This window comes from Schistocerca cancellata, chromosome 2 (assembly GCF_023864275.1).
Source record: "Schistocerca cancellata isolate TAMUIC-IGC-003103 chromosome 2, iqSchCanc2.1, whole genome shotgun sequence".
NCBI lineage: Eukaryota > Metazoa > Arthropoda > Insecta > Orthoptera > Acrididae > Schistocerca > Schistocerca cancellata.
The window spans coordinates 1,068,422,057-1,068,447,601 of record NC_064627.1 but is presented as its reverse complement, the minus strand read 5'-3'; the positions used below and the strand labels follow the sequence as shown (position 1 = coordinate 1,068,447,601).

The following is a 25,545-nucleotide window of genomic DNA, read 5'->3' as shown; positions in this document are numbered from 1 at the left end:
ACTTTACAGGATTTGTAGATAGTGGGCTACTTCAATTTTTAATCTGGACAACTAGTAATGATGTGACGGTATCAGTGCACACTCCGCTGCAGAGTGAAAATCTCATTCTGGAAGCATCCCCCAGGCTGTGGCTAAGCCATGTCTCCGAAATATCCTTTCTTTCAGGAGTGCTAGTTCTGCAAGGTTCGCTGGAGAGCTTCTGTAAGGTAAGGTAGGAGACGAGGTACTGGCAGAAGTAAAGCTGTGAGTACCGGCTGTGGGCTGCAGATTCCTCGACTTGCGCCATAGGGTGGTGGGGTTTCAGGTTCCGCTGGATAGGTCAGGAGTCCACGACACGCAACAAGCGGCTACACGGGTAGCAGGGGTTGTGTGGCGTGGGCTGGGCGGTTTTTTAGGTTAGATGGCCTTGGGAAAGTACAGAAAGAGCAACAGCCTCAACGGGTGCGGGGCAAAGTCAGGACATGCGGGGACCAAGCAGCAATCGGTATTGTAATTGTAAACTGTCGAAGCTGTGTTGGTAAAGTACCGGAACTTCAAGTGCTGATAGAAAGCACCGAAGTTGAAATCGTTATAGGTACAGAAAGCTGGCTGAAGCCAGAGATAAATTCTGCCGAAATTTTTACAAAGGTACAGACGGTGTTTAGAAAGGATAGATTGCATGCAACCGGTGGTGGAGTGTTCGTCGCTGTTAGTAGTAGTTTATCCTGTAGTGAAGTAGAAGTGGATAGTTCCTGTGAATTATTATGGGTGGAGGTTACACTCAACAACTGAGCTAGGTTAATAATTGGTTCGTGTTACCGACCTCCCGACTCAGCAGCATTAGTGACAGAACAGCTGAGAGAAAATTTGGAATACATTTCACATAAATTTTCTCATCATGTTATAGTCTTAGGTGGAGATTTCAATTTACCAGATATAGACTGGGACACTTAGATGTTTAGGACGGGTGGTAGGGACAGAGCATTGAGTAACATTATACTGAGTGCACTATCCGAAAATTACCTCGAGCAATTAAACAGAGAACCGACTCGTGGATATAACATCTTGGACCTACTGATAACAAACAGACCCGAACTTTTCGACTCTGTATGTGCAGAACAGGGAATCAGTGATCATAAGGCCGTTGCAGCATCCCTGAATATGGAAGTTAATAGGAATATAAAAAAAGGGAGGAAGGTTTATCTGTTTAGTAAGAGTAATAGAAGGCAGATTTCAGACTACCTAACAGATCAAAAAGAAAATTTCTGTTCCGACACTGACAATGTTGAGTGTTTATGGAAAAAGTTCAAGGCAATCGTAAAATGCAATTTAGACAGGTACGTGCCGAGTAAAACTGTGAGGGACGGGAAAAACCCACTGTGGTACAACAACAAAGTTAGGAAACTACTGCGGAAGCAAAGAGAGCTTCACTCCAAGTTTAAACACAGCCAAAACCTCTCAGACAAACAGAAGCTAAACGATGTCAAAGTTAGTGTAAGGAGGGCTATGCGTAAAGCGTTCAGTGAATTCGAAAGTAAAATTCTATGTACCGACTTGACAGAAAATCCTAGGAAGTTCTGGTCTTACGTTAAATCAGTAAGTGGCTCAAAACAGCATATCCAGACACTCCAGGATGATGAAGGCATTGAAACAGAGGATGACACGCATAAAGCTGAAATACTAAACACCTTTTTCCAAAGCCGTTTCACAGAGGAAGACCGCACTGCAGTTCTTTCTCTAAATCCTTGCACAAACGGAAAAATGGCTGACATCAAAATAAGTGTCCAAGGAATAGAAAAGCAACTGGAATCACTCAACAGAGGAAAGTCCACTGGACCTGACAGGATACCAATTCGATTCTACACAGAGTACGCGAAAGAACTTGCCCCCCTTCTAAGAGCCGTGTACCGCAAGTCTCTAGAGGAACGGAAGGTTCCAAATGATTGGAAAAGAGCACAGGTAGTCCCAGTCTTCAAGAAGGGTAGTCGAGCAGATGCACAAAACTATAGACCTATATCTCTGACGTCGATCTGTTGTAGAATTTTAGAACATGTTTTTTGCTCGAGTATCATGTCGTTTTTGGAAACCCAGAATCTACTATGTAGGAATCAACATGGATTCCGGAAACAGTGATCGTGTGAGACCAAACTCGCTTTATTTGTTCATGAGACCCAGAAAATATTAGATACAGGCTCCCAGGTAGATGCTATTTTTCTTGTCTTCCGGAAGGCATTCGATACAGTTCCGCACTGTCGCCTGATAAACAAAGTAAGTGCCTACGGAATATCAGACCAGCTGTGTGGCTGGATTGAAGAGTTTTTAGCAAACAGAACACAGCATGTTGTTATCAATGGAGAGACGTCTACAGACGTTAAAGTAACCTCTGGCGTGCCACAGGGGAGTGTTATGGGACCATTGCTTTTCACAATATATATAAATGACCTAGTAGATAGCGTCGGAAGTTCCATGCGGCTTTTCGCGGATGATGCTGTAGTATACAGAGAAGTTGCAGCATTAGAAAATTGTAGCGAAATGCAGGAAGATCTGCAGCGGATAGGCACTTGGTGCAGGGAGTGGCAACTGACCCTTAACATAGACAAATGTAATGTACTGCGAATACATAGAAAGAAGGATCCTTTATTGTATGATTATATGATAGCGGAACAAACACTGGTAGCAGTTACTTCTGTAAAATATCTGGGAGTATGCGTGCAGAATGATTTGAAGTGGAATGATCATATAAAATTAATTGTTGGTAAGGCGGGTACCAGGTTGAGATTCATTGGGAGAGTCCTTAGAAAATGTAGTCCATCAACAAAGGAGGTGGCTTACAAAACACTCGTTCGACCTATACTTGAGTATTGCTCATCAGTGTGGGATCCGTACCAGATCAGGTTGACGGAGGAGATAGAGAAGATCCAAAGAAGAGCAGCGCGTTTCGTCACAGGGTTGTTTGGTAACCGTGATAGCGTTACGGAGATGTTTAACAAACTCAAGTGGCAGACTCTGGAAGAGAGGCGCTCTGCATCGCGGTGTAGCTTCCTCGCCAGGTTTCGAGAGGGTGCGTTTGTGGATGAGGTATCGAATATATTGCTTCCCCCTACTTATACCTCCCGAGGAGATCATGAATGTAAAATTAGAGAGATTAGAGCGTGCACGGAGGCTTTCAGACAGTCGTTCTTCCCGCGAATCATATGCGACTGGAACAGGAAAGGGAGGTAATGACAGTGGCATGTAAAGTGCCCTCCGCCACACGCCGTTGGGTGGCTTGCGGAGTATAAATGTAGATGTAGATGTACTTTAGCAGAAGTTTTTCCTTTTGCTTACTTTACTCATGTTGAGTGAACATGGCTGCTCCTCTACACAGCTTTGCAAGCAGTCGTCACTGAAATGTAACAAGAATGCAGCTACTGACTGCGATATCGTCACCCAATATTTGTTACATATTTATCTTCTCCTACTGTGCTCATTTTGCCCAGTAAGACACTTCTTGCAGTAAAAGTTCTAGATTTTATGTCTATTTCCTTTTCTTTACTCTTGGCTTTCTCTAAATATAAATAGTCCTCTATTAATTTTTTGTTGTTTATCATTTTATATATTTCTTTTTTATCATTTTATGTGTCTCACTTTTCTAAATTCTTTTGAGTTTATTACAGTTTTAGGTTTTTACATGTCTTGATTGATTATGTTTCATTGTTATGGTTGTTTGTTGATTATTAAGTCACACAGTTGTGCCAGTCATTTTCCATTTTCTTTTGCCTTTCTCTTTTTGCTCTTTTTGTGCTCATTGGTACATGTTTCTTCTAGATATAAAAACACATGTAACTAAATACAATGTGAGAAGTGCAGCTTATATAACATTTTGGTTCTTTTTCTATGTGATGTTTTTCTCACATGATCAAATTGTAGTGTATTGTGTTGTTTGTGTGTGATCTGAGTTCTTAGAAAACAAATTACCCTTATTCCTTAGTAGCACAATTCTGTGTTGTTTGTTCTGTTACTGTTGCAATATGTGATTCGTCCTAAATGTTTTGTCTTGGACAATGCACCATATGTAGTCACAGTGCTACAGAGCATTAGTCTAACTGAATTTATAATGCTTTGCATATACTCTTATCAGTAGCTACGTACTGTGGTGTAGTGTAATGATAAGAAAATTTGGTGGTTGAAAATTGAGTATTTTATAAGTTTATGAAAATTTTTCAGGAAAATTAATGTATTTTAGTGGAAAGTTCATTACATTTGTACTGAATTTCTGTGTTTGTTTTTGTATAATTTAATGAATTATCAAATATGTAAAGTTTATTTTAAAAATTAAAAGAAACTAAAAACAGAATAAAAGAGCAGTAGTTACATCCTAGTCAAAATTTAAATTTCACTCACCAAAATCAGGAATCACAGTCTGATGATTCAGTTAATAAAAAGGATACTCAAGCAAGACAATAAAACTAGAGATTCTGGACCTGTGTGTTTCTTTGTTAGGAACTGACCTGACTTTTCTTTTCTTCTTGAGAAGAGGTGTGTTTGTGTCTGTTTGTTTGTGTGGAAGGGGGGGGGGGGGGGCTAGTGGGTGCAAATGCTTATTGTATTATAAGCTTTTATATACACTTAATACCAATTACCTTATGTAACTTGCTTCTTGGATCTCACTTCTTCAATGGTCTTAATAACTTTTTTCGTAGTTATAATGTTACTTCATTTCTGAGTGGAAACTGTGGCACATCATCATCAGCCATTTGACATCCATGACTGGATAAAGATCTCTTACAGATGTCACGGTCCTTGGTGGTACACAATTATGTTATTTATGCATGCTTTTCTAATGTCATCCATCAACCCTGTTACATCATAATCTCAGTTTTCTCATGTCTCTCGCAACCTGCCAAGGAGCTTCCTTGGTCAACTATCGTCCATTCATCTAGCTACATATGTCATGCAATTCCCATTTCATTTTCATTACAATCATAATTATATCTTCCTCTCAGTTGTATTCCCTGCACCATCTATTTGTTTTCCTCTGTTCCATAGTAATCATTAAAATGAATCACTCCATTGCGTACTGAATACCTGTCATTCTGTAATGATATTCACATCAGAAGTACATATCTCATGGTCATAAATCATAAGGTGATAGACACTGATTGTAAACTTTCTCCCTCAAGCACATTGTATCCAATGTTTACTTGTTATACAGATGTTTTCTATATACTTAAGATCATGTTTCCACTTTAAAATATTTGCGTTCACTGTTGTTACTACTGAAAACAGCATTGTAGGAATATGTTTGTAACTAGTATGAAGCTGCAGTTGTGACTGCAATAGAACTTGTTAAATTACTGTTAATGTATAAAAGCTTCTCCATCAAAATATTCCTTTTCATAATGTTGTTACAGTCCATCATGGATTTTCCATTGTTTTCTTTCTCCATCAAAATATATATTTCTTACAAGCTGAGAATAATAACTGATTTATGATAGAGAGGAAGGTGCAGTAAGAGACAAACATGCTTCTTCCTCCAAACATTTTAATGGTTTTATCTGAAATATTAATCATTCCTAATGGATCTTAGTTAATAACTATAATTTATCTAGTCCTCCTGCAAATGCCTGTCTCTCTTCTACAGATTTCTAAAATCAGAATTCATTGTCATATGACTTCACTTTAATGGTTGGGCATTGTATCTGATCAGCTTTCATTTATTATTTTCTGTCGAAAAAAATATTCACGTACAGATGTAGCCATGATTACCTATAAGTTGAGAAACTGAGAAATTAATTGCTTAGAAGAGAATGTAGTCTGAAAAGTAATCACTACATATCTTTTTCTTTAGTGATAAAGCCAGTTGTTCAATCAGATATTATCTACCTATTGAAATTTTTAGTATCATCAACTTTGAAATAAGAAAGCAAACTTTTTTTAATATTTCAGTCTTATTATTCTTTCATGAACTTATGGTATAAAGTATAAAAATTAAGTTGCCTCCAGATGTTTCCCTCACAATAAGTAACTTATTTTACTATGCTGAAATCTTTATTTATAGATATGACAGATTCATAGAGTTTACTGTTTTGTAAAGTTATTTATGGAAAGAAAAATGTTGAATCCTTCTCTTACAAATAATTTCTCTAGTTTTTTGTCTCACAGTAACACTTCTTGTAGAGAGTTACCATAAAACTGTATATTGGACTGAAACTTGAACCCAGAACAATGCCATTTATGGGCAATTTCTCAGAGATTTCATCAATGCCACCTGGAAGTTTGTCTTTATCAAATCTGAAAATCGTTAATGTTTCACAGAAGCAGTTTTGAAACTGTAATAATTTTACAGTTTTGAACACACTTTTCTTTCATTGTTTTTTATTATTATTCTGTAGAGAGTTAGGAACCTATTTACTTATTAAATGATGTATTTTTCATTTTAATTTACGTCATATACCAAATTTCTCAATTGTAAAACTCATCTAAATGAGTTATTAGATGTAACAGTTTTATATCTTACTGAACATATTTCTCTGACTGCCATTACTTTGTATTTCTCTATAGAGTTTGCTGCCTTATAATTGGCAAGTTGAACTTCATGTCAGCTGCATTGCTGCAAACAAGATGCTGCCTTGGAAGTATTATTACTTTATCTTGTATTACAGGGATTAATTGTAGTAAATTCAGTTTGTACATCAGATTGCGCTAACAGTTCTAATACCAAGCCCTGTATACACATAGAATAGGAAAAGAAAAGAGAATAATTATATAATAAGGAATTCATGTTCATTTTCCTGTGTGGTATTTTCTCACAGACACCCACATACTTTCATGTTAAGGTACTGTGATAATTTTTCATATAGGTCTCGATAAGGAAATGCGATCCTGGGATGCCTATGTAGGTCTTGAGGCTACTCTGAAGAATTTGATGACCTCTCTCAGGGCTGTGACAGAATTACAGAATCCCGCAATAAGAGAGCGACACTGGGAACAGCTAATGGCAGCCACAAAGGTCAGTACAAGCTGATTTAAATCCTAATTTGTATTCTCCACTGTGAATAATAATAATAATAATAATGAAGTTAGTTTATGAGAAAGAGCAAAATTTGTGACACAGTCAGGTCAAACTTTCTGAACAGCTGTCTGCTTCATATTTAGTCATTGCAGGAAAAGGAGAGTGAGAAAACTGAATAGGAAAAACAGAAAGTAGACCTAGGTACTGCGGGTCTCAAGTAGAAAGGGAACCTTCATTTACAAGAGAACAGGAAGTATAAATCAGAAAATGTTCACACTTGAGTTGCGGTATATCAGGAAAAGATATTGAACATCACTGTAAACATATTAACAAACTGTGGACATTAATATGCATACATTGCGTATAAAAGAACATTGAAAAAGTATTCAGGATATCATGCTGCTTGTAACCAGTGTTTTTCTGTTTCCTAACATTTTCTGTCTTAACAATTGATCAAAAATTATTTTATTAAATTGCAGCCAAACTGTACTTGCAGTGAACTCAGTGTAGTTCTTTCACAAAGTATACAATAATATCTTCCTTCTGGTATGCTTCACATAGTTGTATGACCACTTATGTGGGTGTAGTAAGTAGAAATGGCATGGAACAGAAAATATTGATGGTAAAAACATACGTATTTTTCATTACATACATTCTACATCTACATCTACATTTATACTCCGCAAGCCACCCAACGGTGTGTGGCGGAGGGCACTTTACGTGCCACTGTCATTATCTCCCTTTCCTGTTCCAGTCGCGTATGGTTCGCGGGAAGAACGACTGTCTGAAAGCCTCTGTGCGCGCTCTAATCTCTCTAATTTTACATTCGTGATCTCCTCGGGAGGTATAAGTAGGGGGAAGCAATATATTCGATACCTCATCCAGAAACGCACCCTCTCGAAACCTGGCGAGCAAGCTACACCGCGATGCAGAGCGCCTCTCTTGCAGAGTCTGCCACTTGAGTTTGTTAAACATCTCCGTAACGCTATCACGGTTACCAAATAACCCTGTGACGAAATGCACCGCTCTTGTTTGGATCTTCTCTATCTCCTCCGTCAACCTGATCTGGTACGGATCCCACACTGATGAGCAATACTCAAGTATAGGTCGAACGAGTGTTTTGTAAGCCACCTCCTTTGTTGATGGACTACATTTTCTAAGGACTCTCCCAATGAATCTCAACCTGGTACCCGCCTTACCAACAATTAATTTTATATGATCATTCCACTTCAAATCATTCCGCACGCATACTCCCAGATATTTTACAGAAGTAACTGCTACCAGTGTTTGTTCCGCTATCATATAATCATACAATAAAGGATCCTTCTTTCTATGTATTCGCAATACATTACATTTGTCTATGTTAAGGGTCAGTTGCCACTCCCTGCACCAAGTGCCTATCCGCTGCAGATCTTCCTGCATTTCGCTACAATTTTCTAATGCTGCAACTTCTCTGTATACTACAGCATCATCCGCGAAAAGCCGCATGGAACTTCCGACACTATCTACTAGGTCATTTATATATATTGTGAAAAGCTATGGTCCCATAACACTCCCCTGTGGCATGCCAGAGGTTACTTTAATGTCTGTAGACGTCTCTCCGTTGAGAACAACATGCTGTGTTCTGTTTGCTAAAAACTCTTCAATCCAGCCACACAGCTGGTCTGATATTCCGTAGGCTCTTACTTTGTTTATCAGGCGACAGTGCGGAACTGTATCGAACGCCTTCCGGAAGTCAAGAAAAATAGCATCTACCTGGGAGCCTGTATCTAATATTTTCTGGGTCTCATGAACAAATAAAGCGAGTTGGGTTTCACACGATTGCTGTTTCCGGAATCCATGTTGATTCCTACATAGTAGATTCTGAGTTTCCAAAAACGACATGATACTCGAGCAAAACACATGTTCTAAAATTCTACAACAGATCGACGTCAGAGATATAGGTCTATAGTTTTGCGCATCTGCTCGACGACCCTTCTTGAAGACTGGGACTACCTGTGCTCTTTTCCAATCATTTGGAACCTTCTGTTCCTCTAGAGACTTGCGGTACACGGCTCTTAGAAGGGGGGCAAGTTCTTTCGCGTACTCTGTGTAGAATCGAATTGGTATCCCGTCAAGTCCAGTGGACTTTCCTCTGTTGAGTGATTCCAGTTGCTTTTCTATTCCTTGGACACTTACTTCGATGTCAGCCATTTTTTCGTTGGTGCGAGGATTTAGAGAAGGAACTGAATATAATAGAGGGAAACATTCCACGTGGGAAAAATATATCTAAAAACAAAGATGATGTAACTTACCAAACGAAAGCGCTGGCACGTTGATAGACACACAAACAAACACAAACATACACACAAAATTCAAGCTTTCGCAACCAACGGTTGCTTCATCAGGAAAGAGGGAAGGAGAGGGAAAGACGAAAGGATGTGGGTTTTAAGGGAGAGGGTTAGGAGTCATTCCAATCCCGGGAGTGGAAAGACTTACCTACACATATCCATCCGCACGTACACAGACACAAGCAGACATTTGTAAAGGCAAAGAGTTTAGCCCCTTTTCCTCTGTGTATGACTTGTACATCAATTATAGTCATCAATTATTTCTTTGTGTTTTAATAATAATAGATGTACAAATCTGTTTCGGCTTATTATAAGATGAGTGTGGTGTCTATCTTCATATAATTTTAATTTTTATGTAGTAATGCAATTTTTTCGTCTTAAATGGAGATTAACTCCAGATTTTGGCTTTCTTATCTTCTGAGATTTATACCCCGCCCTCTCTCCCTCCCGATCATGACCCCTTCCATTGTTTGTAAGGTTTGCTTTCCTTTATTTAAATTTTGGAGACTTGTAACATTTTTTTCTTTTTCATGCTGCTAGTGCTCAGAGCGTCTTCCAGCAAAATATTCGGTAAGTTATATGTGGTGATACTTATGCATTACACATGATTTCTAGGATAACTCTGTTGTGATTGTTGTACCAGTAGAACTCATAAATGATTATTCTGATTTCAGTTAGAACTCAAAGAAAGATATATGCAAACTGAAGATTTGTTTCGTATTATTTTAGAAATAATATTCAGTTTTTAATCTTTATAACCAAGTTATTCCCCAAACATTTGCAATGTTGTTCAGTAATGAAACTCGAAGAAGTTATGGTAGCAACACAGTCAGGGTGACAGGTGTCTTCTCAGACACATTTTGCTTTCACAGCACAGTCCCACTCTACTATTTACCTACATAGGAGAAATGGGAAATGATTTTAACTATGTAACTTCTTTGAATCTCTTCAAATTCTGTGAAATTTTCATCATTTTTACAGCTAAAAACAAATTCCATTTGAAGTCCTTTTCTCCAGGCAAATTACTGCCTACTTCAACATCTAGTGACACTTGATTCTTTTGTTGGTCACAGTACAACCTTGAGGCATTGTATCAAACTCTGTTCATTGTTACTGCCACAGTGTGTCAACTTTGTATACATTTTAGAAAACTGTTCCTATAGTTTGATGTCAGGAATAAAACTGTGTATCCACAGGTACTGTGTGTGCAAGATGATTAAATTGTCATTTTTAGAATTTTAATTTGGATGCAATATTTGTAGTTGGTGGTGTATCTAACAATGATTTACCATTTCATAGCTGTTAATTAAACCTGGTAAAATGCCATCTCACGTGGAAAGTCGGGATCTGCGTTCATGACATTGGTTCAAGTGGCTTGGTTGGTAGCATCACATAAGGGCCTCTTTCGAGAGTTACAATGAAGACTGCAATAGTTTGTCAGGAAAATGGCACCGGGTGATTGCCAAAATAGATCACTGAATGGAAGAACCAACCCTCTTTGTTGGTTACAGTGCACAGAGAGACTTCATCCTGAAGGAACGTAGCTTCTGGTAGTCACATTTGGCAGAAATTGGGGGGATTGGTACAGAAACTGTAGTGCTACTCCAGTCAGGCCACAGTGGCCAGAGACAGTGGCTGTGTGTGAGTTGTGCTTGTGTGTGTGTGTGTGTGTGTGTGTGTGTGTGTGTTTTGTGGTCCCACACTTTATATTTCTGATGAAGGCCTTGTGGCCAAAAGCTTAAGACCTTAGAACTCTTTTTTTATTGTGCCTGTCTGTGACTCAATGCCTCCTCTTTGTGATGAGTAGTTACATACTACTCATAGGTTCAGTCAATTCTTAGCTATGGTATTCTTTTCTGAGGAAGAAATGCACAAAATATGAACACAATCTGCAGAAAAGAACCATAAGAATGTGAGGGCATGCTGAAAAGTAATCTCTCCAAATTGTTTGTTCTGTTCTCATTATCAGTTGAGGTTTTACATGTCACGCATATTACTCGGTTGACTTTTCTGCTTTGTTGCTGCAAGTTGCAACCCTCTGCTGCTAGAGGACTCCAAATTGCAGCATGTAACATGGCAGTGTGTAATGTAACATCAGTGCTTGAGAAACAACATGCTGTAATCAAGTTTTGAATTCGAAGAGTTCATCCATACGTGGAACACCCTCTCTTTCAGCATGATAGTACCAGAATGCACATGAGCACTGTGACTTCTGCAACAATGCAATACCTTGGGTTCACTGTCACTGATCACCCTCCATACAGTTCTGACTTGGTGCCATCTGATTTTCATCTATTTCCGAAACTGAAACAATACCTTTGAGTACATCATTTTGATAGTGATGAAGTGCTTCAAGCAGAGGTGAGGTTGTGGTTCTGTCAACAAAGTAAAACATTCTACAGTGACAGTGTCAACAAACTGGTCTTTCGTCGGGAGGAATGTGTTAGTCGCCATGGTGACTATGTTGAGAAATAAATATGTAAACATGAAGAATAAAAAATGTAGAATGTTAATAAAGTTCTTTATATTTAAAAAGCTTTTAGAGTTTTCTGTAAAAAATTTGGAGGCAGTACTTATCAGCTTGCCCTTGCAGTACATCTACATCTACATTTACATTTCACAGTTAAGTGCCTAGTAGACGGTTCATCGAAACACATTCAAACTATTTCTCTAGCGTTCCACTCCCGAACAGGGCGCTAGGAAACCAAACTCTTAAATCTTTCTGTGTGAGCTCTGTTTTCTCTTATTTTATCATGAAGCTCACTTTTCGCTATGTAGGTGGTTGCCAACAGAATATATTCACAATCGGAGAAGAATGTTGGTGACTGAAATTTCACGAGAAGATCCTGCTGGAAAGAAAAATGTCCTTCTTTTAATGATTGCCACCCCAATTCACATGTAATGTCTGTGGCACTCTCTCCCCAGTTTCACAATAATACAAAATGTGCTGCCGTTCTTTGAACTTTTTCAATGTCCTCTATCAGTCCCATCTATGCAGATTCCCACCACACAGTAATACTCCAGGAAAGGGCGGACAAGCATAGTGTATGCAATCTCTTTAATACACTTGTTACATTTTCATAGCGTTCTGCCAATAAATTACAGTCTTTGGTTCAACATTCCAATTAAAATTATTTATAATTGTAATCCCTAAGTACTTAGTTGAATTTACAGCCTTTAGATTATTTTTTTTTTCTTTTTTTTTTTTAATTTATCGTGTAACCAAAATTTAGCAGATTTCTTTTATTACTCATTTGGAAGACTACACTTTTCATATTTAGAGTCAGTTTCCGCATATTGTACCAAACAGGTATCTTGTAAAAATAATTTTGTAATTGGCTTTCATCTTCTGGTGACTTTACAAGACAGTAAATGACAGCATCATCTGCAAACAATCCAAGAGGGCTGCTCAGATTGTCTTCCATGTCATTTATGTAGATCAGGAAAGTAGAGGGTATATAAAACTTCTTTGGGGAATGCCAGATATTACTACTGTTTTACTCAATGACTTTTCATTAATTACTACGACCTTCCTGACACGTGCTCACAAGTATAGTCGCACAACTGTGGTGAGACTCGGTAGGCAAGCAGTTTGAATAGAAAACACTTGAGAGGAATGGCACAAAAGCCTTCTGGAAATCTAAAAATATGGAATCAATTTGACGTCCCCTTTTGATAGCACTCATTACTCCTTGAGAATAAAGAGCTAGTTGTGTTTCCAAGAATGATATTTTCTGAATCTGTGCTATTAGTCAATATATTGTTTTCTTTGAGGTAATTAATAGTGTCAAACACATGCTATACATTCCAAAATCCTAATGCAAATTGACATTAGAGATATCGGTCTGTAATTCAGTTGATTACTCCTCTTTCCTTTCTTGATTACTAGTGTAACTTGTGCAACTTTCCTTTCTTTACGGATCTTTCGATGAGTCAACGGTTGTATATGATTGCTTAGTATGGAGCTACTGTATCATCACATTCTGAAGGAAACCTGCCTGATATACAGTCTGGACCAGAGGCTGTGCCTTTATTAAGTAATTTAACCTGCTTCACTACACCAAGGATATAGTTGAGCTCATTGTAAAGATCTGTTCATGACATTGGAGATTACAGCTGCACTATGTGAGCACATTTTCCAATCAGCTATACACATGATAATTACTGCACTAACTACTCTGTCCATGACAATGGAACAAGATCTGGACATAATTTACATTTCCAGTAAAGTATAAACATAAAACTCAAAACAGCATATTCCACGGAGGTATAAAACTGAGCAATAAACTGCTAAAGGAAATTAAAGAAATTGCTAAAACATCTTATTTGAAAGGGTAGTTAAAAAGTACCTGTTCGGAAATACATTCCATACATTGAAGGATTACTTACGTACCACAGAATATTGGTTTGGTAAAAAGTGCAACACAAATAAATAAATTTTTGTGGCGGCGTTCGTAGCGACAAACACTTCGCTGTAGAAATGGCTTACGGAGTCACCGCCACACTTTTAATAGCGGGCCGACTGGTCCGCTGGAACAGTAAACAGAAAGATGAAAACCTAAACACTCTGATTAAATAAAAGTCGGTACTTATCTTTATTAACGAAGATACAGAAACACAGTAGTGAACTCCGTGTCTACAGAAATCTGTCTAGTTCGAGTCGGAGCGGCTAGGCTGATGACAAACAACAACTCTGCTGCGATGAACACACAACTGACTAGCAAGTACACAAATCGGTGGCAAGTATACCACTGAGCGGCGAATACAGAACTGTCCTAGCGCTCGCGACTCCAGCGCTTAAGAAGCCAGAAGCCAGCGGTGGTGCGCGCAGACTTGCGGCGATTTCCTGTATCGCTGGCGCTGCTTATGCGCGGCTCGGTTGGCATTACTGGCTAGGATATAACACTCCTCCCCCCCAAATCGCCGCACCGTCGTGGAATAATGACGTGGCGAACGTCGACGGCGGGGGAGGGGTCTGGCCGCAGGCGTAGCAGAAGAGACCGGAGCAGAGACTGTTGTCGGTGGCAGTCCCCGGTCCGCACCCCAGCATTGGCTGCGCGGGGCCTCGGGAAACACCGACTGAAAACCGAGGTCAGGGTGCACGCCTGTGACCATGGGCGCAGCTTCTGGTACTGGACGCGACAGGGCGTCGGGACCCACGAAGAGAGGCAGCGTCTCCTGACGCTGCGTCGACGGCTGCTGAGTGGGCGCCGGACAAGGCGCTGCGGTGTCATACTCCTTGGGGGTGCCCAAGGAAAGCGGCTGCAGGACAGGCTGCACAGCCACTGCTTGGGATGGCGGCCCGGCTGAGGGGTCGACGTCCATCTGCTCCGAAGGCGGTGGCGACTGAAGAGGGACCGCAGGCGCTGGAGCGACCACCTGGGGCGCTCCCGGATGAAGCTGCGCAGGAGGCATCAACAGGACGGGCCGTCGGCGTGGTAACGGCGACGGCTGCTGCTGCTGCCCTGGAGGCGGCAGCGAAGTCGGAAGGCGCGGCTGGAACCCGCCGCGGACCAAATCTGTGGACAAAGAACGAGCGGCAGAATCCGGGTGGCCAGCGCGGCGCAACTGGTTATGATGCCTCCTGTGCACCCCAGTAGCACCTTGAACAGTATAAAAACCGCGACCCTGGACACTTATCACGGTGCCTCGTTCCCAACGACGGCGACTGTGATAAACTCTGAAAAAAAAAAACGGCGTCGTTGTGCTGAAAACGCGTGCGATGCTCAGAAGCGGCGGGTCGATCCGGGGGGTGCAACAACCGTAGTAGGGTGCGATGACAACGGCTGTGGAGAAGGTCCGCAGGTGAAGGGCCGACGCGTGGCGTGGTCCGGTACGACGACAGGAATGTGATGAGGGCCTGCTGACGAGAGTGTGTAGCACGAAGGCGGTCCATATGATCCTTGAATGTGCGTACAAAACGTTCCGCTGCACCATTCGATTGAGGGTGGAACGGCGGAGTAAGAACATGGCGAATGCCATTGGCAGAACAAAAACTTTCAAATTCAGCAGAGGTAAATTGTGGACCATTGTCAGACACTAAAACTTCTGGAAGACCCTCAATACAAAAAATCGAAGTCAATGCCTGTATAGTTTGTGCAGACGTTGTAGACTGCATGGGCACAACAAACGGAAAATTACTAAATGCATCTATCACGATGAGCCAACGAGAATTCCACTATGGACCAGCAAAATCAATATGTACTCGCTGCCAGGGACCGGCAGGGCGTGCCCACTCAAAATAGCATTGAGGCGGAGCAGCTTGGTGTTCGGCACACGTCGAACAATCTGTAGACATCTGCGTAACCTGCTTATCAATGCCGATCCATGTACAATGACGGCGGGCAAGCTGCTTGGTGCGGACCACTCCCCAATGACCTTGATGCAACAAGTCGAGGACCTTGGATTGGAGCACTTGGGGAACCACTACACGAAGCTGGTCATTCTCGGTGCGTAACAGCAAAACTCCTTGTGAAACAGACAACAGATGACGTTGCGGATAATAGCGACGAACCACAGGATCCGATATGTCCTTTGCCTTGGACGGCCAACCACGTTGAACAAAACGTAATAGTAAACTCAGATGAGGATCCGTAGCTGTCTCACGTGCCACCTGATGATAATCAATCGGAAAATCCCGGAGGGATTGATGCTCATCGGCGTCAATCTGATGGCAAGAGTCTTCAGAGGAATCGAAGACATCATCCGCAGCAATCGGCAATCTAGAAAGCGCGTCAGCGTTTGCATACTGAGCTGTAGGGTGATACAGTATCTCATACTGGTATTGTGATAACAAAAGAGCCCAACGTTGTAGTCTCTGAGCTGTCCGCTGAGGAACTGGTTTAGACGGATGAAACAGTGACGTCAGAGGCTTGTGATCTGTTACTAAATAGAATGGTCTACCATAGAGGTAGTGATGGAATTTTGTGACACCGAACACAATAGCCAACGCTTCCTTGTCCAATTGGCTATAATTACACTGAGCTTTGTTGAGCAATTTTGATGCGAACGCAATAGGACGTTCGGTGTTACCGACTCGGTGAGACAACACAGCACCGAGGCCGAAAGAAGAGGCATCACAAGCTAACACTAGAGGCTTGTTTGGGTCGTAATGGACCAGACAACCATCATTCAATAAAGCCTCTTTAAGCTGCTGAAAGGCTGATTGGCAATCAGCTGACCACACAAATGGAACATTCTTACGGCGGAGACGATGCAACGGTGCAGCAATCTGTGATGCATTAGGTATAAACCTAATATAATATGTCAATTTGCCAAGAACTGCTTGCAATTCATGCAGATTGCGAGGGGCGGGCAAATCACGAATAGCTGCTAAATGTGACTGGGAGGGATGAATGCCTTGAGCATTAATAACGTGTCCCAGATACTCCATCTCCGTAAGGAAAAATGAACATTTATCGATGTTGCAACGTAGGCCTGCCTGAGACAACACTGTAAACAAACACTCCAAATTACGGAAATGTTCAGCAGGCGTCCGACCGGACACAACAATATCGTCTAAATAGTTGCAACACGATGGCACATTAGCCAGAAGTTGTGACAAAAAACGCTGAAAAACAGCTGGAGCTGACGCACAACCAAAAGGCAAACGCAGAAAACGGAACAACCCCAACGACGTGTTTATGACAAAATACTGTTGTGATTGCTCGTCGAGGGGCAATTGCAAATATGCTTCACGGAGATCAATTTTGGAAAAGAAACGAGCTTCCCCTAACTTATCCATCAGCTCGTCCGGTCTAGGCAAAGAAAAAGAATCAATGACAGTCTGAGGATTAACTGTCGACTTAAAATCAGCACACAAACGTAACTTGCCAGACGGTTTCTTTATAATAACTAAGGGAGAAGCCCACTGGCTCGCTGAAACGGGTTGAATAACACCGTTGTTTTGCCAACGACGAAGTTCATCTTCTACAGGTGCCCGGAGGGCGTGAGGCACTGGACGAGCACGAAAAAATCGAGGCTGAGCATTATCTTTTAACGTAATATGAGCGGCAAAGTTCGCAGCACAACCTAGTTCGTCTTTAAATATGTCACTGTATTGGTTACACAAATCGGTTATGCTGTCTTGAGGAACAACAACAGAATTAATTTGCAACACATTGTCGTGGATAGACAGGCCAAACAAGTCAAAACAGTCTAATCCGAAAATGTTTACACTGTCTGTAGCGCGGAGCACTGTGAATGAAACTGTTTTTGTATTGCCACGGAATGTGGCTGGCACGCTACATACACCTAACACAGTAATTTGTTCTCCACTATAAGTAGCCAAAGAATGTTTTGCCGCTGAAAGTTTAGGGCGGCCGATAGCCGCATACGTAGCACTATTTATTAGAGTCACAGACGCACCAGTGTCTAATTGAAAATTGAAGGTCTTATCCTGGATGCGTAGCTTCACAAATAGTTTATTACACTGTCTCTGGATCGGTGCAGTGGAGGCGGAAGACACAAAATCAGCGCGTTTAGTGTGTGTTCGCTGCTTATGACAACTCGTGGGTTGGGCGGGTGGAACAACAACTCCCGCTTCACTTGCAGTCTGTACATTACTTTTTACAGCGTTTGAATTACGCTTGGGTCGCATAGCAGAGGGCTGGGTGGGTGGCTTATTGCGAACAAGTGTATTACCCACACGAACCGTGGAAGAGTCGTTAAACGCGACCTTCTGGGCGGGCTGGCTTTGAATAACATGAATATCCATGGGCTGGGCAGCACTAGAATTGTTCTTGCGTTTACGCAAACAAACAGCCTGGATGTGTCCTTTCCTTTGACAAAAGTGACAAACCGCGTTTCTTAACGGGCAACGTTCACGAGGATGAGCAAGAACACACTTAGGGCAAGACTTAACTCTATCATTTTGCACACGCGACTGACGAATGTTTTTAACATGACGCGGCCGGCTAGTGTTTACAGTCTGACTCTGCCGGTGGGGCCGCGGGCGTGACATAACTTGCTTAGCACAGGCAATTTGAGAAATACATGGCTGATCTAACTCACACTCAGCATAGTCAAAAGTATCTTGGGCTTCAATGATGTTCATCACAGTCTCTAATGACGGGTCAGGCAACTTTAAGATAGCAGCACGAATACGAGAATCTGCAATGTTTTGAGTAATAGCGTCTCGTAACATGACATCACTGTAGGAAGCTCCACACACACAATTAAATCGGCACTGACGGGTGAGGCCCCGTAAATCTGTTAACCACTGTTTATTAGATTGATGTGGCAGTTTCTTTAATCTGAAGAACTTGAATCCGGCTGCTGCCACATGAACTCGCGACTCGAAATACTCAGCAAGCTTGTTAACAACAACGTCATAGTCTAAAGCTTCTGGCTTGGATTCTGGGAACAACTTACAAAGTAGTCTATAGTCTTCCATGCCTGCAGTGGAAATTAAATAAAGCTGCCGCTCATTACCTGTGATTTTGTAGACTGTCATGTGTGTCTGCAACTGCGCGAAATATTCTCGCCATTCTTCTCTTGATGCATCAAAAGCACGGAAAGGCGGTTGCTGCCTGTGCTTGTTCCTTTTGTGTCGGTGGATTAGCCGCTTGTTTGGCGATTGCTTCCACCAGACTTTGTATTTGCTGAATCTGTAACAAGATCAACTGTTGTAATTCGGCAGACATAGTGAACACAAATTAAACCAGCCCCCAAAATTTTATCTCTTTAATTATTATAACAAGAAACAAGTTGAACCAGCCCTGCACACGAGTTCGGAAGTCCTCGTCGCCAGTTTTGTGGCGGCGTTCGTAGCGACAAACACTTCGCTGTAGAAATGGCTTACGAAGTCACCGCCACACTTTTAATAGCGGGCCGACCCGTCCGCTGGAACAGTGAACAGAAAGATGAAAACCCAAACACTCTGATTAAATAAAAGTCGGTACTTATCTTTATTAACGAAGATACAGAAACACAGTAGTGAATTCCGTGTCTACAGAAATCTGTCTAGTTCGAGTCGGAGCGGCTAGGTCAGCGTCGGCTGACGACAAACAACAACTCTGCTGCGATGAACTCACAACTGACTAGCAAGTACACAAATCAGTGGCGAGTATACCACTGAGCGGCGAATACAGAACTGTCCTAGCGCTCGCGACTCCAGCGCTTAAGAAGCCAGAAGCCAGCGGTGGCGCGCGCAGACTTGCGGCGATTTCCTGTATCGCTGGCGCTGCTTATGCGGACGGCGTCCGGACTTTGATGCTGCCAACCTTTTGGCAGCGGGCTCGGTTGGCATTACTGGCTAGGATATAACATAAATAATAATAATAATAATGATGATGATAATGATGATGATGAGAAATATCTGTCATTTCTCATAACACATACACACTGTATTTCTTCCTTCATGTTTTCTTTTGTGGAAAAACTTTCTCACAAAGCTATATAGTAGCTAATACCAACACCTGATCCTCTTTATGAGCTCAACATCTCACCTGTTATCGAGGGATTTATTTATTTGTTTTATTTATTTACTTTCAAGTTCCGTGGATTGTTGACACAAGTGTATTGCTAGGATATAGAATGTGTTAGATTATTACAATAATAACCATATTTAAATGGTCATGAGACTTACAATCTAAATCATGTGTAAAAAGATAAATAAGGTACAAGTGTTCAAATAACATAGACTATAGTCTTGATGATAGTTACACAAACAAATTATAGGGCTTACATTCTAATTCATATAAAAAAGCATTGTCAGCAATTGCTACACCAGTGCTACATAGTCATTTCTTATAGGAATGCTTAAAATTAAATACATTTTGCTAATTATTAGACATTGTGAAAAACTCCTGTACAGAATAGAAAGAACTATTCAAAAGATAAAGTCTTAGCTGCTTTTTGAGTTTAGTGTTATTCCCAATGACTGATTTAACATGAGTTGGAATTTTGTTGTATAATTTTACTCTTGAATAATGTACTCCTCTGTGCGCCAAGCTGAGATTTTTTTATATCTTTGTGAAGATCTTGTAACCCCTTGTATCATGATCAAAGTATTCACTGTGTGTCCTGTACATTTTATGATTATTGTCCAGAAAGCACATTAGTGAAAAAATGTATTGGCATGGCATGGCGAAGATCTCCAGTTTCTGCGGGAGCACCTATGGTGCCCTCTACCTGTAATTCTGATGCTCTCTTCTGTGCAATAAAAACTTTATTTGCCATGACTCATTTCCCCAGAAGATGGTGTGAAATGTCATAAGCGAATGGAAATATACAAAGTGTGCAGCTTCAATTGTTTCTAAGTCACAAACAGATGAAATTGAGCAAATGGCAAATGCTGCCAAATTCAGTCTTTTAAATAGGTCAGTGATGTGAACTGCTCAGTTTAGAGAGTTTGGAGTGTTGTTAATGTGTAATCCCAGGAAGCTGGAAGACTCAACTCTCAATATTTCTTTTTTTTTTCTCCACGTTTTGTTTCAATATTTTCCAGTTTTTTGTTTAATGTTTGAAATTGAATGAACTGAGTCTTGTTAACATTGAGGGACAGTTCATTAGAAGTGAACTAATGTAAAGCTTCTTTGAATATAGTGGTCGCAGAGTTCTGTAGACTGCAGTTTGGTACTTTCTTTACCATAATGATTATGTCATGTGCAAATAGAGTGAAGTGTGCTTTTTGTGACATACACTATGGCAAATCGTTGATAAAGATTAGGAAAAGTGAGGACCAAGCACCGAGCCCTGTGGTACTCCATATTTCACGGTGCTCAGTCAGAGCAGGCAAGTGCCTTTGCAGAATCACTAAGTGTTGCCTTCTGCCATTAAGAAATGATTCAAGCTACATCCCAACTTTACCACATAAACCATAGTGCTCATCCTTCATAAGTAGATTTTTGTGATGTGCCAAGAAAGATTACAAAGAGTAATATTTTATTGTTTATGGATTTGAGGAGTTGGTTGACAAATGAGAAAATGGTGGGTTCAGTTGAAACACTCTTTCGGAGTCTAAACTGATTTTTATTAAGGATGTTAAGTTTATTAAGATGATCCATAATTCTCTTCAACACTACTTTCTATAGGATTTTAGAAAGACTTGTTAGCAATGAAACTGACTGGTAACTGGAAACCTCAACTTTATCACCTCTTTTGAACAGTGGCTTAACAGTTGCATATTTGAGTCTATTGGCAACAGTACCTTGATGTATAGACTCATTAAATTTGTGACAGAGAACTTCAAGAATAAATTTGCATTGCTTTCATAGACACATTATCCACTCCAGTGGAATTTTTATTTTTCATTTGGTTTATTATCTTCTCAGTCTCATTGGCTGTAATACAGAGTATATGTGTCTGACTAATTTTGTTTTGCACTGCTTTTTAAAGAAGGTTCAATCATAGATCCTTTACAAACAATTTGATCACCCTCTGACAAAAAATGATAGTTAAAGATATTTGCAACTATATCACATTGATTTACTGTGCTACCATGAGGACACACTTCGATACTGTCTGCATCTTCTGAATTTTTTCCTGTTTCGCTTTTGACCACCTTCCAAATAGTTTTTATTTTATGATTTGAGCTGTCAATTTCAGATTTGATAAAGATGCTCTTTGATTTTTAATTAATTTCTTTAGGATGGTACAGTATAATTTGTAGTGGTCCCTATCCTGCATTTTGTTATAATTTCTGAGTGAAACATAAAGCATTCTCTATGTTTTACAGAATGTTTTGATTCCTTACTGAGCCATTGTTTCCTTTAATCACTAAGGTTGGCACTTCTTGAATTTTTTTTAGGAAATACAACTTCAAAAAGGGTAAAAAATTCATTCAGAAATAGGTTAAATTTATCATTGACATTTTTAGCCTTTGTAACGTGTCCCACTGTAGCTGCTGGAAATGTCTGCTAAGGTTTCTAGATTCTCACTGTTGATTAGTCGAAATTATCTGTTCATAAAACTACTCTTGTTAGCAGGGCTTACACCCTGCATTTTTAACACCTGCCCATCATGGTCAGACAAGCAATTTAAGATTTGTATTGCACATATTTTATCAATGCTTTTACTGTCTATGAATGTACTGTCAATCAGACTTTTGTAGTCCTTTGTTACTCTTGTGGGAAAGTCAACTACCCTCAAATTAAAAGAGCTCATTACATTCTCAAAATCTGTTCTGTCATTACTACAAGTAAGAAAACTTACATTTAAGTCACCAAGCATGATAATTTCTTTGTTTTTGAGAACTGGAGGTTGGGAGTGAGAAATGAATGAACAGTGTAGCATTAGCCTTTTACATTACTGGATAACTTACTTGTAAAACAGTATTGTACACTAGGGATTAACCAAATCAGGTAACATTGTTTTAAACAGAGTACCATTGTATTTGGGAGAGTGGAGGATCCAGTCTTCATCCAGCCATCCTGGTTTAGGTTTTTCTTTGGTTTCCATAAATTACTTCAGGCAAATGCCGGGATGGTTCTGTATCATACTAGACCTTAAGTATGTAAATGTCTGTGTATGTAAATTACTTTATATTTTTCGTTCTTGAATTATAATACCAAGGCGTGTCTGATATCTTTGTGAAAGATATTGACAGATGAATGAAACTACTGATAGTACAAAATGCAGATTAAGGCACTCTGACTTAAGCAAATGAGATATACGACATTGTCCTTTATGAAGTTACTGGCTGACTAAAGTTCATTGTCATGTTAGAGTATAATGTATAGCTTCCAGATTCCTTGTCATTTCCTCTCATTCTGGTGCAATAGCACTTATAAAAATGTAGATACAAAGGGGGAAAGAAAAGTCGGCATGTAACTTTACTTTAACTCCATTTACAGGTACTGTAGCCTACAAGTCTCTTTCAAAGCAGATAGGTGGACATCAAGATTTCAATTTTTTCAAAAAAAATGTTCTTGCTGTGTAAACAACATCAAATTATTTACAATTTATGTCCCTAGAGGAATGTAGTAACAGGGAACTTCACGCTTCTCCCAGAGTAAATAATGTTTGAGTAACACGCGGATATTTCGAGACAGGTAACACTGGACACTTTAAACTGTGCAGCCCAGTATTTTCTGACAGTATAATTTTCTCACAGTTATTTTTGTTGGTGTTCATCTGTAGATCCTCATCATTTCTGCCTATTTCCTGCCTGTTTATGATGACAACATTTAAAGAAATTTGGTCTCCTTCTCTCTTTCTAGTTCATTCATTCACACATTGTGTTCCGTAACCCTGTAATGAAGGAGTGCCTTCAGGGATATGCAATGAATCATATTATACATTAATAAGCACAGGCAACCACTGCAGTCTTTGTTGTTTGTCCTTGTGCTGGTTTCATGTAGTTCTACATTCCAAAAAGGAGTTAAAAAGCCTCTTGAAACTCAAATCAGTAAGTGTCAGCAATTCATTTTTTATCTTTTTGAATATTGTAGGTGCTTTACAGTTATGTAAGTTTATCAGTCATAATTGATAGTATGAATTTTTTTGACTTCTTCTCCAATTATTATTATGTGTGAACTTGCTACTTATTTAATGAGAAAAATCAGTGGGAGAAAATTCGTTAGTTGAATGTTTGTTAAGATAAATATTGTTGTTTGTTTCAGGTTAAATTTGTAATGGATGGTTCAACAACTTTAGCTGATCTATTGGCTCTTAACCTACATGAGTTTGAAGATGAAGTTAAGAATATTGTTGACAAATCTGTTAAAGAAATGTCTATGGAGAAGGTACTTAGGGAACTTGAAATTACTTGGGCAGCTATGGAATTTGATCACGAAGTTCACTCTCATACTAACTGCGTTATTTTGCGAGCTAGTGAGGAGCTAATAGAAACTCTTGAAGAAAACCAGGTATTGCTTTTGCTTATATTTCTTTCTTCTAATATTCTAAAGGGATCTGTAAATAGTTATACTTAATCCCATAAAAGTGTACAAAGATTAAATTACCCACAACATACATGGATTTAATATTGATAAACCAAGATTGCTATGGTTGCTTCAGCTTTTAGAGTCACAGAGATTTTTAAACAGTTCGTACAGTATTAGACTATGCATGAATGCCTTTTTACAGCAGTGAATTAACTGATGTAGTGAGCAAAGTGATAGGTTGAGCTTCATGGAAAGGACAGATTTTGATACAAGTGAGTGGACAGACAGGGAAAAGAAGACAAAGGTATACTGGAAGGGGAGGTAAGGGAAACAGGATATGTAAAGAAATAAGGCAGAACTGGTAATTAATGTGACCCATAAAGATCATAATAGTTTTATTTGTGAATTTATTTGACACATACAGCACAATTAAATTTGTCAAGACTAGTATTCTGCTTAGGTGTTATCTGCACCCACAGAAGTAGATTTAGTGACAGAGCCATTTTTTTTCATGACACAAATTCACATGTGAATTTTCTCCCATGGTTTTGGGTGCAACTAAGGATGACGAAGTGTTGGTGGTGTATGTACGTGTTGCACTTATAACACTGTGTTGCCATCTTAATTCTGAGGCCAGTATTAGTTTTTTAGGGGTACTAATAAATTCTGCTCACTCTGGGGAGCTTAAGTCATTTACAACTTTACATCTGTGATTTGTAGTTACTTTTCCCATTAATAAACCCCTCAGAATAATAGCCCTTGCATGAAGTGCCAAAGTTCTGAATGGTGAATGCCAAGAATCAATGAATAAGTTGGAAATGATATCTGCACTAATAGTCTTTCTTTGTATACCAAAAGCATTGATCACAAAGAATTTGTACTCCAAGGGCAGAAAGTCAATACTGCCTATGCCATAGACGTGCTGAAGAGAGTGAAAAAAAGGATCATCTGAACACAAAAGGAGACTGCCAATATCACAATGGAATTGCTCCCAGCCCCACATCTATATGCGTCCAGGATTTCCTGGTCAGTACTGCTCCAGGCCTCCTTCACTCCTGACATTGCTCTGTTGGACATTTTTCTGCTCTTGAGAATGTAGAATGTGTTGGAAGAAGTCTATTTTGGGGCCATCAGAGTGATCCAACTGCCATGAAAAGTTTCTGAAAGACATTTCCATTGACACCTTTTGTGACGCACTCATTGCACAGCAGAAACACTGAAACAAAATATGGATATGAAAGGGGATAATTTCAAAAAATTTTAAATTTTTGTGAGAATATGTTGATATGGTTCCATGAAGATTCCTCAGTGAATTGAGAAGCTACCATTTCATCCTGTTTCATGTACCAGTTTCTGATTTAAAACTTCTTCTACTGAATAGATACTGCTCTGTTGTAATGTTGTTGCTATCAAA

At 39.9% G+C, this 25,545-nt stretch overlaps 1 protein-coding gene across 1 annotated transcript in view; it reads left to right on the top strand.

The window, feature by feature from the left end:
- The window catches only part of LOC126161033 (dynein beta chain, ciliary-like), a 784,705-nt gene that overhangs the window by 404,483 nt on the left and 354,677 nt on the right, over nucleotides 1–25,545 (top strand). Inside the window, exons 30-31 of the mRNA XM_049916954.1 lie at nucleotides 6,822–6,970; nucleotides 23,868–24,113. Coding sequence (XP_049772911.1) covers nucleotides 6,822–6,970; nucleotides 23,868–24,113 — 395 coding nt within the window. The remainder of the gene's footprint in view (nucleotides 1–6,821; nucleotides 6,971–23,867; nucleotides 24,114–25,545) is intronic.